Source organism: Tiliqua scincoides, chromosome 8 (assembly GCF_035046505.1).
Source record: "Tiliqua scincoides isolate rTilSci1 chromosome 8, rTilSci1.hap2, whole genome shotgun sequence".
Lineage (NCBI taxonomy): Eukaryota > Metazoa > Chordata > Lepidosauria > Squamata > Scincidae > Tiliqua > Tiliqua scincoides.
In genome coordinates, this window is record NC_089828.1 from 30497839 (window position 1) to 30513688 (window position 15850).

General features: G+C 44.4%; 1 protein-coding gene across 6 annotated transcripts in view; it reads right to left on the reverse strand.

Annotated features, from left to right (window-relative positions):
- Positions 1 to 15850, reverse strand: part of MYO9B (myosin IXB) — a 70778-nt gene that overhangs the window by 53142 nt on the left and 1786 nt on the right. For all 6 annotated transcript variants that reach the window (XM_066635767.1, XM_066635766.1, XM_066635764.1 and 3 more), the window contains exon 2: positions 6466 to 7356. In XM_066635767.1, the coding sequence (XP_066491864.1) occupies positions 6466 to 7311 (846 nt within the window). In that variant the 5' untranslated portion in view covers positions 7312 to 7356. The remainder of the gene's footprint in view (positions 1 to 6465; positions 7357 to 15850) is intronic.

The window sequence follows — 15850 nt, forward strand, 5'->3', positions numbered from 1 at the left end:
GCCCAGCTGAACTGGACCCAAGATCCATCTAGAACAGCTTCCTGTTTCCAACAGTGACTAGTCAGATACCTCTGGGCAGCCCACAAGTAAGCCATGAAAGCAACAGCCCTTCACTGTTCATCTCTAATATCCAGTCGTTCAAAGCCAGACTGCTCCTGAACATGGAGACTCCATTTAGGTTCCAGGGTTACCAGATGCTGATAGACTCATTAAATAATTGATTTTACTAGATCAGATCATGGCTTTATCAGAACTCCATAGATATATTATAAGACATTCATCTCTTTGTAAGTGATGCTGCACAGGATCCTATGTGCTCTCATCAAAAAGCAAGCTAGGAACCATCTAATAGCTCACAAGCTCATCCACCCCTCAGCTTGTCAAGCAATGGGAATTTCTGTTGAACCAGTTTACAAGTCTAGACTTGCCAGCCTCATATCAAAAAGTGACACACTTACAGGCTAAATAAATATACAAAAGATTCCAATCTTGGAAAAGCTTGAACAAAAATACTTATTTTAAAATCACAGACGTTTCAGTTTAGCTGGTGATGTTGGAAGGGTTCATACTTCTCGCACACAGTCATCAAAAAGGTCCTGTCAGATCACACTAAGGGCGCAATCCTAACTATCGGTTAGGCTGGTGTAAGTCCCTTGCGCCGGCCCAGGAGGGTTGCAAACATGCTGTGAAGCACATCTGTGACTCCTTGTGAGTCAGCTGGGCTAACTGCAGGGACGTGTGCCGGTCCACAGAGGCTTCGACCAGCCTCTGTGCCAACGCAGGGGGGAAAGGTTGCGTTGGCCAAACTCGGTTGCTGCATTTCGGGGTGGGGGAAGGGCGGGTGGAGGGCATTCTAGGGGGCAGGTGGGGAGCAGGGCTGGGACTTGGCAGTTATGCCAGATTCCAACTCTGTTCCCTGAGCAGTGCGGAGCAGCTCCAAGCTGCTCCATTCTTCTCAGACTTGTGCCTGAGGTGACCCATCAGGGCTGTAGTGGCTTAACCAGGGGGGAAGAGTTTCCCCTGACCTCTGGCTGAGCCAATTCTGGCCCCAGTCTTGCCCTGGATACAGCGCAGGCCTCCTGGCCTGCCTGTTCCAGTGCAAGATAGGATTGTGCTAAATGAGTCTACCTAGCCCAGCATTTGGCTTCCATAGAGGCCAGATGCCCCTGGGAGACCAACCAGGAGGAGGATGAAGGCAACAGTCCTCTCCTATTGTTGCTTCCCAGCAACTGGTATTCAGAGGCCGACTGTCTCTGAACCCGGAAGTTCCATATAGTCATGGTGATTATCATTTTAGGAGTTTTTTTTCCTCCTTGATTGTCTAACAGCAACTAATGCCATGTGATCAGCTGATTCCAAGAGGGGCTCTCCACAGCTTACCTCTTCCTGTTTTGGGTTAAAAACCACAAGTGCAAGTCTGAAGAACTTAGCAAAGCCTCTGAGAACTGTACTTCTGTTTTCTGAAAACTGGTGGGGGAAAAATCCAAAATGAGTAAGGCATTCTAAATCAACCTGCCCAAACCAAGGGCAATTTGGAGCTCAGAAACCCTTTCCAAAATTGAAGATGACAGAAAGGGAAGAAACCACCTTGCTTTGCTTGCAAGCTACACGTGGCTGTCTCATGCTGAGCTGAGACAGCTTTTAAGGAAGAGCTGGTGCAGTGTTGCGGCTAAGAAACTGAACTACAAATCAGGAAGTCCTAATTTTAAATCTTGTCTCAGCCATGAGCACATTTAGATGGCCGTATGCATAATGTTCTCAGCTTCAGCCTCTCTGAGATTCAAGGCTCATAGTCTATATTACTATCTTATAGGGTTGTCATACAGACTGCAACAAGATTATATACACATATTACTACTACTACTACCACCACCACCACCACCACCACCTTATTCAAGTTCATGGTCTATTCCAGAGATAATCACAACACCAGATAACCTAGAGGGAACATGAAAGTAAAGGGAGGAGCCATAGCTCAATGGGTAGAGCACTGCTTTGCACGCAGAAGGACCAATGTCCAGTCTCTATACCTCCAGTTAAAAGGATCTTAGGTAGCAGGGCTGGGGGAGACATTTTGGCCTGAGTTCCTGAAGGGTCACTGTCTGCTAGAGTGGATGGAATAATGGTCTAACTCAGTAGAAGGCAGAAGAAATGGCAATGGCAAATTACAAAACACAAAGATATTCAGAAAAAAAATGGAAAATCATTTGAACTTAAAATATGAAAAAAATGACTTAACTCAGAGTCAGTGATTCACAATGTTAGATGGCCTTGGTTACTATGTCACAATTGTGGTCACCTCTCTCAAGCACCTTGTCCTTGCCCCTGTCCCCCACACTTCCCTTGCCTGTTCTGAGGCAGGAAAGGAAAGACACAGGCTCGGACCCATTTAGCAGAAGAATTTTAGATGCCTCTGACAAGCATGACCAATAACCCCCTCTCTACTTTTCCTTCTCTTACTCTGAAGAAGAAGAGGAAAGGGAGGGCTTGGCTGTGCTCAGCAGAGTGGGCCAAGGGGCCTCCTCTGAGCATGACCAATGTTAGCTCATCACTCGTAGCAAAGAGTGCCAGTCCACTTGCCACAACAAGTGTGACAACCAGAATTGTGGAAGTCTGGTCAAAACGCAGCAGTTGCATCAAATGATTGTCACTGCAAGAAATGTCAACTAGTGAGGCAAATGTATAATTGGATATGTAAGCTGCAATGCCACAGCAAGATGCAACAGGATTATCTTGATATGAAAAGAAAGAATCATTTTCCTTAACTGCATTTAGAAAGTGAGGTACAATCAGAAGATTACTGATCTCTCACATATAAGAATATAAGAAGAGCCTGCTGGATTAGTCCGAAGGCCCATCTAGTCCAGCTTCCTGTATCTCACAGTGGCCGACCAAATGCCCCAGGAAGCACAAAACAGACACAACCTGCGTCCCGGTGCCCTCCCCTGCATCTGGCAGTCAGAGGCAGCCTGCCTCTAAAACCAAGAGCTTGCACTTACCTACTATGACTTGTGACCTGTAGTTACAAGTCAGGTAGACTTGTAACATATAGTACAGTTACAAGTCATATAGAATGTGTATCTAGTGCTTTCCCTGATACACAAAATGCTTCACAGCCTTTAATCTCACAAGCCCTTACGATAGTTCTCTGTGGTAGCCTGGTGCCATTAACCCAATAGTTTAAATGCTAGGAAGAATTCCTCTTTACGGTTTGTCTGGGACCCACCAGCATGACAATTGATGAACCAGAGCTGAAGCAGAGAGAGACAGCCGGACAGATGCCTAAATGATGATTATGCATGGACATGGCAGTGACTTATGAAATCATACATGGTATGGAGAAAGTGGAAAGAAGAAAAGTGTTCTCTCATGCTAATGGAACTCTGGATTATCTAATGAAACGGATGGGCAGGAGATTCAGAACAGATGAGACCATGTCCTTCAACCAAGGCAGCATTAATCTATGGAATTCAGTGTAAGATCTGGTAATGACAACTAGCTTAGATTGTTTAATTTGCAATCCTATGCACACTGTTCTCAGAGCTACGCTGAGCATAGCAGAACTTACTTTTGAGTAAACCTGTACAGGATTGCTTTGTAAAAAATTGGATTAGACAAATTCATGGAAAGGAATATGAGCCACTATTAAGTTGAATGGAATCTCCAAGGTCAGAGACAGTTTACCTCAAAGCACCAGATACAGCCCTCCTAGCATCTGGATGGCTATGGGAAACAGGAGGCTTATGTAAATAGACCTTTGGTCTGATGTAGGAGGGCTCTTCTGATGCACTTAGATCAGTGGTTCTCAAACTGTGGGTTGCAGCCTGATTTTTGGTGGGTCCTGAAATTGACAAGCTGATAGATGAGAAGGAAAATGTACTGAGCTCTATGGAAAAAGAAATGGAGCAACATGTGGACATTTACTTGAGTGGGTGAACATGCCTCAGTCTACTTTGAAGGCCAGGCCAAGGGGAATACAACGCAACCAGAAGGGTCCTTATCTGATGAATGCAGGCCCCAAAAAACTCTTGAGAAGGAAGACCCTGCAGCTGAAAAGGAAAATGTATTGAGCCCTATGGAAATTGAAACAGCCACATATGCATGTTTACTCATGAGTAGGCAACTTTATCTTGGCTCAATATAAGATAAAGGCCTGGAAAAGGGGAATGCCAGAGGGAGGTTCCTCCCATAGTAAAAAGGATAAAAACAGAGACTTGAGCATCTGATAAAGTAAAACTATTTCTCTTTAGTCTTGTAAAGCTAGATGGGTCCCAAAAGTGTCATTTTAAAAAGCGCATTCGGATTCAAAAATATTTGGGAACCACAAGGACTAGGGACTTATTGAGATTTGAGTTGAGAATTTCCATTTCAGTACTTATGTACCAGGCAAGAACACAATGATTATTGGGTCTGAGACTGTGTTTACCACCTGGAGTAGAGCAGAGATCTGCAATGACAACAGGGATGATATAAGTTGCTTATCTGGTCTGTGGCCAGTCTGTCTGGGGAAGAGAATTGCTGAGGATTAAGAAACAAAACAAAGCACACACACACACACACAGGACAAGTGTGGGAAGAAACAGAAGTCTATGAAGAGCAGAAAAGTGCACTGAAAAGAAAGTCCATTATTTGCAAAAGACATTTGCTCTTTGTTTCCCGATCCAGTGCAACTAAGCAATGAAGTCCACCAGCTCAGGACTCAAATGCAGGCAATGTCCCAATATCTACTCCCTTCCCCTACCTCCAGTTTCCTTATCTCTAGTTGTGAAAGCAAGCATAACCAAATATGACTAAATAAGGAGAGATCTTGGAGGGCCAAAGCAGACATTTATAAAACTGCAGAGACAATTTGGGAAAACACACACACAGGAGGAAGAGGCTATTGTGGAGAGGGCCAGGAGAGACTTGTGCAGAAAAAGAAGCAGTGCCCAAGATGGAGGAAAGGCTGTTTATTGGTATTCTTTAACAGAGCTGTCCATGTTCAAAAATAGGAATTCTGAAACCCATCCTAAAGCTAGCCCTGAATATCCCTGTTAAGGAAGGGTGTGTAATAAACAGACCATGGGACCAACTGCTCAGTGAGTAGAGTATGATTTCCAAGCTCAGTTCTTGGCACTTTGTCTGGGCAGGGCTGGAAAAGACCTTGGAGAGTTGATGCCAGTCAGTATAGATCAGGGGTGTCCAAACATTTTGACAGGAGGGCCACATCATCTCTCTGACACTGTGTCAGGGGCCGGGGGGGGGGAAGAATTAATTCACATCTAAAATTTGAATAAATTTACATAAATGAATACATTAGAGATGGAATATATAAATGAATGAAGGTCTTGCAATAGCTCAAGGCCTATAAAAGGCCTTGCACAAAGCAAGGTTGGCCTTTCCTTTGGTGCCACTGCTGCATCACAGACATGAAACAGCAAGCAGTGGAGGACGCCCTCATCCCACAGCTCAAGTGAGAGGGCAAACAGTCACCCTCACACTGAGAGAAGCTGCATTGGGCCAGCATGAGCTCCAGCAAGTCTCCAGAGGGCCAGAGACTCATTGATGACTTGGGGCTCCCCGCAGGCCGGACTGGGAGTCCCCGAGGGCCGTAAGTGGCCCCCAAGCCGGGGTTTGGGCACCCCTGGTATAGATCATACTGGAATGGACAGATCAGTGATTTAAGGCAGCTATGGAAATCCTATAGCACTGTGAGCTGAGCACTGGCTTTGTAGCCAAATAGTACTGGGTACAATCCCCCGCATCTCTAGTTTAGGGATCTGATGTTGAAGGGGTAGGGAGACAGTGGAGAGCTGAAACCAGTCAGAATGAATAAATCAATAACCTGACACAAGACAATGCAAGTTTATGGGTTCTTAAGCAAAACTACACTGTTATTTAATCAGAAGGACCATAACTCAGGATAGAGCTCCTGCTTTGCATGTAGAAAGCCAGTTTCAATCCTGTCAGAAGAAAAAAGGGAACACACACTGGGAAGAAAAATCCATCATCAAAAGAAAGGAAATAACTTTATCAGAACCAACTAAACATCACAAAGCGGTAAGATGCATGTGGTATTCTGGTTGGTGCCAATAAAGGTATTACTCAACTTGGGCTTTTTCCCTCATGAGCCAATATAGCCACCTGCTTTTGTATGGCCGAGATAGGGCACTTTCTGCCCACGGTCTTGGAAAGTTACTGCCAGCAAGACAATACTGGACTAGATGGATCAATGGTCTGACTTAGAAGAAGTTAACTTCATATACCAGAGGAGGGGCCAGAGAACAGTGGTGAAAAACATGCTTTGCATACATCCAGGTTCAAGTCCTGCTTTGTTTGGCTGAAGGACACAGACTTCTATTTGAGACCCTGGAGAGCAACAGTGGAGACAACTCTGAGCTAAATGGACCAGTGTCTAATACAGAATAAAGCAGCTTCATATATTTGTTTAACAATTATTAAAAATCAAGACTTATTGCTTTTTACCTCCAAGACTGGTCCAGCGCCCAAGATGGTCCTCTCCACTCCACTGGCATAGCCCTTCTGACTCAGGGCAGTGAGGCAGTGGATCAAGAAGTTGGTGCTTTGTGTTTTCCCTGAGCCACTCTCACCCGAGATGACAATGCACTGGTTTACATGCTTCTTCAGCATGGTGTGGTAGGCCACATCAGCGATGGCAAAGATGTGGGGCTCCAGCTTTCCTAGCTGGTGGTTCTCATACATCTTGACATACTTGGGGTTGTAGATGGGCAGGAAGTTGAAGGGGTTGATGGCAATCAGGATACTCCCCACATAGGTGTAGATCTTCTGCTTCTGGAAGCGCCGCTTGAGGTTCTCCAGTAGCGTGGTTTCCGTCAAGTTGGGGAGGTTGCAGAGGTCGTTGAAGTCCTCCTGCTGCCATGGAAGGAAACCTCTCTCTACCAGCCGCCGGGCCTCCTCCTCCTGCTCCTCTGAAGAAGCCAGTTGTGTGTGCAAATACTTAATGGTCCCATCAGCATTCCTCTCTTGCAGGAGAAAATAATATCCATCTTGCCGAGGGTGGCTATCTTGGGCCCGACGAGGCCAAAGCAACACCCTGTGAACTGGAGAATCATTCCCATCTAACACCCATTCCTCTCCCCCTGACTCCTTCACCTCCACCAGCACATAATGCTTAGAGATGTCCAAGTTCAAAGTGTGGATAGCATCCTGGATGACATCAGCAGAGGTGGCATCCTTGGTTACTGTCACCGTGCAGCAAGTGGCACTTTCTGTTGAGAGCTGGGGGTAAATATGAAGAGCATAGGCCACCTTCTCTGAGCAAACTGCACTGCCAGCATCTCTTGAATTCATCCTGGCACAAGCCCTCCCTCGGCATGCTGTGCTGAGCTCCGTTACCTGAAAGCAAGGAAGGAGAACATCAGAGGCAAATCCCAGAAGAGACGTGGCAGTGCTGAAGAGAGAAAGAAAGAGGCACTCATCAGCCCAGTGAGGCAGGGAATTAGCCAATCAAGGTTGGAGAAAAGATGCTCGATGATATGTGTAAAAGCCAAGATGAGGAGACAAAAGCAGAAGAAAGATGACACAGGAGGTCAAAAGAAGATACAAGAGTGTGTGTAGAACAGAGAGCACAGAAGAGAAGACAAAGGAGAAAATACCAAGAACGTTGAGGGAGGCAGGGGTTTAAAAAGATCAGAAGGATGATGATCCTAAGAAAGAGTTGAGACAGACTCGGCACACCAACAAGATCTGGTACTTCACTTTTTAGCATGACTGATGAGATCAGAGTCTTTCAGTGATACACATTCGGTAGCAGTCATCCAACAAGACAGACGAAAAAAATGTGGTTCAGAGGTCACTATGCTGTTAATCGCCAACCACATCCGTGTTGCCCCAAACTGCATGCCAACTTCTCCTCCCCAACATATGACAGGAGAGCTATTTTGGGGAAGTTAAGTGCCTCCAGTTAAACTTCTCTGCACCAGATATCAATGCGGACAGCATAGCTGGGAACGGACTCATCTGTCCCTTTTAATACAGTTTTTGCTTGTGTTCTGCCTCCCTTTGACTGTCTGCTTTGGGAAACTTCCAAACCATTAACGGTCTTGGAAAGAGGCAGCTGGCGATGGGCCTGTTGATTCACACCCTGGGGAGCTGAGGCCACATTCACACAAGGCAGCTTGTATTTCTCCACCCCAGGCAAACCAGCCCTGAACTGACAGGATATACTCAAGAAGCAAACTGGGTGGGGGAGGGGGCACAGCTCAGTGGTAAGACTTCATGCTTTCAACGCAGACGGTCCTATGTTCAACTCTTGGCATCTCCTGCTCAAAGCATTTCTGTCAGTAGGACTGAAAATGGTCTCACTCTGCCCAAGACCCTTCAGAACTGCTGATAGCCAAAATACACAACAATGGGCTGGAAAGATCAATGGTCTGACTTAGTTGCTGCTAGTTTTAAAATCGCTGTCATTTTGCTTAAACTTTGTATATAATTGTCACTGTAGTACACTGAAGTATAACAACTGTTGTGGCAGAAACAAGGAAAATAGATATTTCATTAAAATATCAAATCATAGAGGAACATTCCAAATTGAGAGAAGTGTCCTATTGCATATAAGCTGGAAAAGAAAGACGGGCTTGAGGGAAGGTGTAGGTGTCTCTTCATTCATTGGGAAGCACTGCCAGACCCTAACAGTTGTTAGGCATGGCTGTGCTCCAATTCAGAACAGAAACACATGGTGAAGATGAGAGATGCTGCAAAGGGAAGGAAGGGCCCCTTAACAAATCAGGTTCAAAGCAGGGGCACTGAGAGGTATGTGACTGTGATGTCCCACAGAGCAGGGAATCACAACATTTTGCATTAACAGAGAACAGCTTGACTTTGTCATGAAATTCTGTGCTCACAAAATTATTGAGCTGGGACTCTAGACTTATTTGCAAATCAAACACACCACACGCTGGTTCAGTAACATCACATACCATATATAAATGACAACCACAAAAAACACACATGCATGCAGTAGCCTATAACAGTTAAGGAACCTCTGAACCAGGACTCCCCCTCCCCCATTCAAAGCTTACTCCCAGTCACCAAGTCACAATCGTTCAGCTTTGACCTCTGCCTCAATCTGCAATATGACATACGTAATCACCATGCACACGCGCACACACACACACACACACACACACACACACACACACACACAATCTATGAAGAAAGGCCCTGTTTGTGGGTTTCCCAAAAGCAACTGGCAGTCTGTTGTTGGGAGCAGGATGCTGGACTAGACTGAACCTTGATCTGGCCCAGTAGGACTCACCTTATAACCATAACAGCTAATAATAGAGCCTCCATGTCCCAAGGCAGTCCACCACTGAGAATATAACACACTGGTGGTAAACAATAGGGTTAGGTCACCACCTTCATGCTCAGCCTGCAGGCTTCCCATCTGGTTGACCCGATACAGGATGTTGCTCAGTGCATCTTGGTCTTTGGGGATGAAGCTGTAGCTCAGTGGTGGAGCAGATTCTTTCACTGCAGAAGTCCCAGGTACAAGCTCTGGCAAAATCTCCAGACAGAGTTGGGGAAAGACACCCCCCCATCTTAAACCCTAGAGACCCACCGCCTGTCCGTGCAAACAACAATGGACCAATTATCTGACTTGGCATAGGGCAGCATCTTGGATGTGAACTTGGGCTGTGTGGACAGCTGAACAGACCGTACCTTGCTGATGCCCTATTTGCATGAGTGCATAACCCAAAACAGACATCAAATGTTCTCCCTACTGCTGCAAGAAGATATCAGCAGTGCCAATCAGCAGCAGAAGCTTGTCTGCCATGACTGATCTTCTCAGTGAGGAACCTCAACTACTGGCCTAAAGGGAACTGACAATCTTTCTACTAGGGAGAAATCCAACATCCTTGCAGACTAGAGCCTTGCAGACTCCTGCTGTTGTGCTTAATTTCAGACATTTCCTCACTAGGGTCTATTAATTGTCACGCCAATCACAGAGAGTGGTCATGAAATTCAAACTCCAGTTGCCAGCTTATCAGCAGAGCGTGCTTGTGCAGAAGAGTATTCTTAGCTGAGAAGGAAACTCATAGGCTGATAACCCGACAGTAACAGAGTACTTCAAATAGTGCTCTTCAAAGTTAGTCCTAGAACAGCAAACAGTTTGGCATGTCAGTGTCGCAAAGCCAGAAGGGGAAGGGCAGGATCCAGACAAACAGATCATCATTACTTAGGAAAAAAACTCAAAAGGAACATCAGAGTAATACCTTACTAGGCCCAACTAAAAAGTCACAAAGATGTGAGTGAGCTTACAAACAGTGCATGAAAGGAACAGCCTTCTCTAGGTGCTTGTACTGAGGGTCCAGTATTCAGAGATAGAGAAAAAGAGCCTCCAAGCCCAGAAGTAGTCTATCTTGGGCAATAGCTACTAATTGGAATTTGTCTAATTTCCACTTTAATGGATAAGGAAAGTCTCCTGATCTGGAAAGATCCTAGATCAGCGTCCTTTTTCCAACAGGGTCCAACCAGATGCTTCAAAGCAGTCTATAAGAGTGTTATAACTGCAACCCTTCTGCTTTAGTGGTGATCCTGGCCCTGGTAGTGCCTGGAGCTGCCCCCCACAGGCTGCCATCTCCGGCCTCTGTTCTGGGGATCCAGGGAGGCAGCATGCACCCTCCCTGACCCTCAGAGGGCTGAAAAAATCACTTCCGGTTTCACAGTGGAAACTGGAAGTGATGATTGAATGGTCTTAGAAGGAATTCTGAGGGCTGTGGAGGCTTCCCCAGCCCTCAGAAAGCCTGTGGATGAAAGGCCTGCATGGGAGGGTGCCATGTGACACAACACTCCCCAATTTCGCACCCAGCCATTTGTCCCCCTTGCTCCCCTCAGGTATGCCATTGCTCTGCTTCTTTGTTCCCAAATCTGGTATTCACAAGGATGCAGCATGGAAGTTTCATATAAATATCATGATTCCTGTTTTGTCTATGAAGACTTTATTCTGTTTTCTTTTCCAAAACAAAAAACATGTGGCACAGGTTTTTTGTTTGTTTTGAAGGGGGAGAAGAGCGCCTCCTCACTCCCACTGGAAAACAGGTAGTTTTTTGTATTTTTAAAAAATTATCTAAAGTCAATAAAAATCAAAAGTTTTATACTATGGAAAATGGAGGTGGCTTCATCTCCATTCCTGGAAGACAAAAACCCACTACCAAGTCCAGGAAGGACAGAGAATGGATATTTGTTTAGGAGATGAACAATCCTGAGAAACTAGAAAGAGAAACAACTGTCCCTCTGCAGAGAAGTGAGAAGAGACAAAGCTCAGTTACGAACCTGCACTGTTTATGTTATGTACAAATTTTCAAAACAAGGCATTCCACGCCACAATACATACAGCAATCAAAACAGACACAGCTTTGTGCTTCTGGTCATTGACTCTGGTGAACAAACCCACTGCAACACATTTACCCAAACTCCTATTTAGGGAGAAAATAAGAGCTAAGCAAACTGTCAAACATTCAGCTGTGTTGAAAACAGACTGATCACCACCACCTCATACTTCTATTAAGACTCAGACATGCTTACAGACAATCTCATTCCTTCCTTCAATGGGAATACATGACACATTACAGACTTGATTCATTCTTCCCTCAGCAGCACTGCTGGCCCACAATCCTGAGAGAGGCTACAGAATCTTTTTCTTTTGGAGGCTTCTGACAAAGCGGAGGAGCGTTTTAGGTGCCAATGCTCTCTCTCCGGCCATGTGTGTGTGGCCTGGAACTAAATGCTCAGTCCTTCTAACTCAGAGCACCAGAAAGGTTTCTCTTTGTCACAAGACAGGCAGCTTTTCCAAGCAGAGGTGGAATAATCACAGGAGAAGTAGCCCAGGTTGCTAACTTCTTTTAAACAAAGCAATTTTCTGCTTGATAAATAAATTTGCAGGAGCTCTTTATGGACCTCTCCTTTTGCAAACAACTTGTTAAACCAATGGTAAAAACCTGAAACCAATAACTCTGAACCAGTTCTTGTGTGCACTTAAGATCTAAGTAACTGTTTCCAACCTGTTCCAAGAGTCCCAGCGACCATCAAAGAACTTGCAAAGCAAGCAGAGAGCCCTTACCATATACGCCTCCGATGGCAACTGGAAAACACAACAGAGCACATGTGCCCCCCCAAATCCACCCGAAGTAGCGGTTTAGTCTACCCAAACCCATAATTTTAAACTGCATGTTTAACTGGTGAATCATGGCATAGCTAAAAAGGGAAAGCTAGCATTAACACAAAATTGTGCAGGGACAAAGCCAGTTTGCACAGTTCTTTCTGCTTTTGCTCAGTCCCATGTTTGTATACGGTATTGGGTTTTCCCCCCTTCAGGAAAGGCAGGATCTTCACAGGACCAACAGCTTAAATTAATTAATTCCTCCTCTCTGCAGCCCCCCCCCCAAGTTTAGACCAGGAGCAGGGAGACCTGGGTTCAAAACCCTACTCAGCCATAAAGTTTACCCGAACTCAGAGTAACTTACCTTACAGGATCAAAGAACATCATCATGAACTCAGAATGCTGGGAGAGAAATGTTACTAAATTATAACTGTTTAGAACAGTACTTTTCAATTTCGTATCCAAGGTGTTTTCCCTTTTGCCAATGTTGGATTGGCCCTAGGATGCTTTGATTTGTTTGTGATCGTTTTAATTAATGTGCAAGCTGGTCAAGTTGGGCATAAATATGTACATAAAATCTTGAGTTTGAAAAGTATCGGTAAGAGTTATGCAATATTCTGAATGCTACCAACTACACATTTCTGCCCCCTTTACAGAAATTTGATAGACGCAAAAATGACTTTTTGTTGTTTTAATTCAGCTCTAGCACAAACTACACTGGAATAAGACATACACACAACTGGCCAAGGCCTAAGATACCCAAGGAGTTTCCTCCTGAAAAAACTGATTGCCACCTTTGTCCAAGGTTCATATTGTGACACCAGCTGAAGTTCTCAGCATGGTATACAGTAGCACAACTAAATCCAAACCTATAAGCCCTATTTCACTATTCAAGAGTTATTGGAGAGAGCATCATGAAAAAAACTACCACACTTCACAAACTTTCAAGAGGATGTCAATATGAACAGAAGGGAAATCAAAGACCAAACATTATCAACAATAGGAAGATTTACTATCTTTGTGCAAACATTGGACCTGTCAATGCCAAGAGTGTGACGATGTGTAAACACAAATCACCCCAGGCAGCATATCTACACAGAAATAGTCTGGAAGGCTGTTTGAACCTAACTTCGTGCTGCAGCTTTGTTGCAGAGACTTGAGGAAGTTCAGTTTCTAAATGTCTCATTACTGTTTTTGTTCTTTGTCAGAACTGAACTAAAGTGGATTAAGAGTAAAACTTTTTCCTCTTTTTAAGTTGAAGCCTTGGACCCAAGCCTCAAGATACATCAGAAAAATCCTCCTGAATCAGATCAAGATTGGTCTATTGAATTCGCGTCCAGCTTTCTACATTAGCCAAGCAAATGCTTCCAGGAGGCCTGAACGCACAGTAATAGCCATATCCCCCTATTGCTCTTCCATCAACTGACAGTTGTGGATAGGCTACTCCTTAACACGGAGGTTCCATTTAACCTCCATCACAACCAAGAGTCATTGATAGACACATTCTTGGAGAAAGAGGGGAGGCTAAAACCATCTAAGGCAGTATTTGCCACCACATCTTGTGACACTGCATAATTAATATATGTCATTTGCTATGAAGAAGATCAAAACTAGCCATGAAGAGATAGGACAGCTAATCTTTTCATAAGATGCTTGAACACTGGTCCTTTTGAGATGTGACAAAAAAATTATCCCTGCCTCAATCCTTTCAGGTAGCTATCCAACCCTATTCTACTCCTACAGGATCCATAAAGATTCCTTCTCTGCTTTCCATGTCCTTAAGTTACTAGATTTATGTGCCACATACAGATGTAAAAGCCAGCCCTGACCCCCATCTCTTGAACTTTGTTAGATACAATCCAGAATCAGAAGGTAACCAGAGTTTAAAGGTCTGAAAAATATAAAAGCATGGAGGAGGGAGAATTATAACTGTAAAAGTATACAAAAAAAATCAATTCATAGCCCAATTATTCAACTAACCTGTGAATCACCACTTAATCAGAAAATCTCAGTCTACTGAGACTTATGGCTACCAGGTCTCCCTTACACATACATTTCAACAGCAGGCGTTTAACATTCTCTTAAATTATTCAGCTGGACAAGTGTTTTAGGTTCACTTAGCACAAGCCGGCTGAAGCACACAGTCCTATAACACGCAACAATCGGAACAGATGGCTTTGGGGGCCAGTCTGACTGACACAGAGAAAGAACTGAGTCAACTCCTGTAGGGAGGGGGAATGCCTTTGTTTAGTCAGCTAGTCCTCCTCCAGATACAGTGCAAAAACGCATGGCTGTTTGGAACAGAAAGGAAGTTATAAAGAACATCTGTAGTAGAGAGCGCTGGAGGCGGGGAGTTTGCTCTTGCTCATAGAGTGGGAAGCAAGCGAATGAGGCTGCCAATTTAAGATCTTAAGGAAGTCTAGTCCAAGTTTGCAGGCGGGTGGTGGTAGAAGAAGGGGGCACTCATGAGAAAAGCAAAAGGTTCTTATACTGACTTTTCCTTTCAAATCATCTCCATCCCACGCACACACAAGAATAGCCACTTCTGAAGTCAAAGGCAGAAGCGAAAAAGAGACAAAGGTGAAGATAAAATCTGGAGATGCATCTTTAAAAAGGAGATATGCCAATGGGTGCACATACCAACACATGTTTCTCACTAGAATAGTTCAGAGATTCCTGCCATCATAAGTATACAAGACAAGAATACATTTTTCACAGCATATGCCACACAACCTTATTTGTGCCTAATTTAACTCTCTCAGACCAGCACAGATGGAAATGATTTATTATCCTCCTGATACTTTTGCAACAACCCTTCGAGGTATGTTAGGCCAAGAGATGGTCATCTCACGGCTTGAGGCCATGAACCCAGCTCTGAATATTTAAAAAATAATTCACAATCTTCTCAAGGCAAGGGTCCATTACAACCAGGGCAATGAGAATCAAGTTTTTGTTTGAATGCTATGCTAGAAGCTTATGCTGAAAATATACTAAGTCCAAGTAGTTAAAATTTTTTTTATTAAATATTCCTTTTCTTCCTCGCCCTACATCTGTCAGGATAAAGACAGCAAAACACTGGCTGCCAAGAATCTGAAATAGCTGTCCAAATGAGAAAAGTGAAAATATTTCTAAAAGGTTTTATTTTAATATATCTTGGTGAAACCGCCACCAAAATCTACTCAAGCATAGGATGTCATCTGATCTCAGAAGATAAGCAGGGTTAGGTCTGGTTAGTACTTGGATGGGAGACCGCCTGGGAATACCGGGTGCTGTAGGCTTATACCATAGTCTTTCAAGACTGAAGGTTGCCAACCATAGGTTGTCAGGATTAGGAAATCCCCCGCTGCAAAAACCTGCTTTTATTTAATAGATTTGTTAGCATCTTCTAATTATTCAATTAGATGCAAACATGAAGACAAAACACGCCAATAATAGCTGCCTGAAACACATGGGTTGAGTCTTCCTGCATGCAGTGGAATGCAGGCTTGCTTCATTATGTCATTTTGGGTCGCAGAACTCTGCCAGTATGTTCTTACCACAAACCCAAAGGCTCTGGGCTGGAGTGCTGGTAATAAGCTTCAAATAGGGCAGGGAAGAACCTACTCCAAGAGCAGGCTTTTGCATGCCTGTCAGAGATCATACGCCACCTCTCAGGCCTCTGCCACCAATGTAAACAGTTTCCAGACACATCAGATCCCAAAATGGAACAACCCGATTAGTAATTCATCT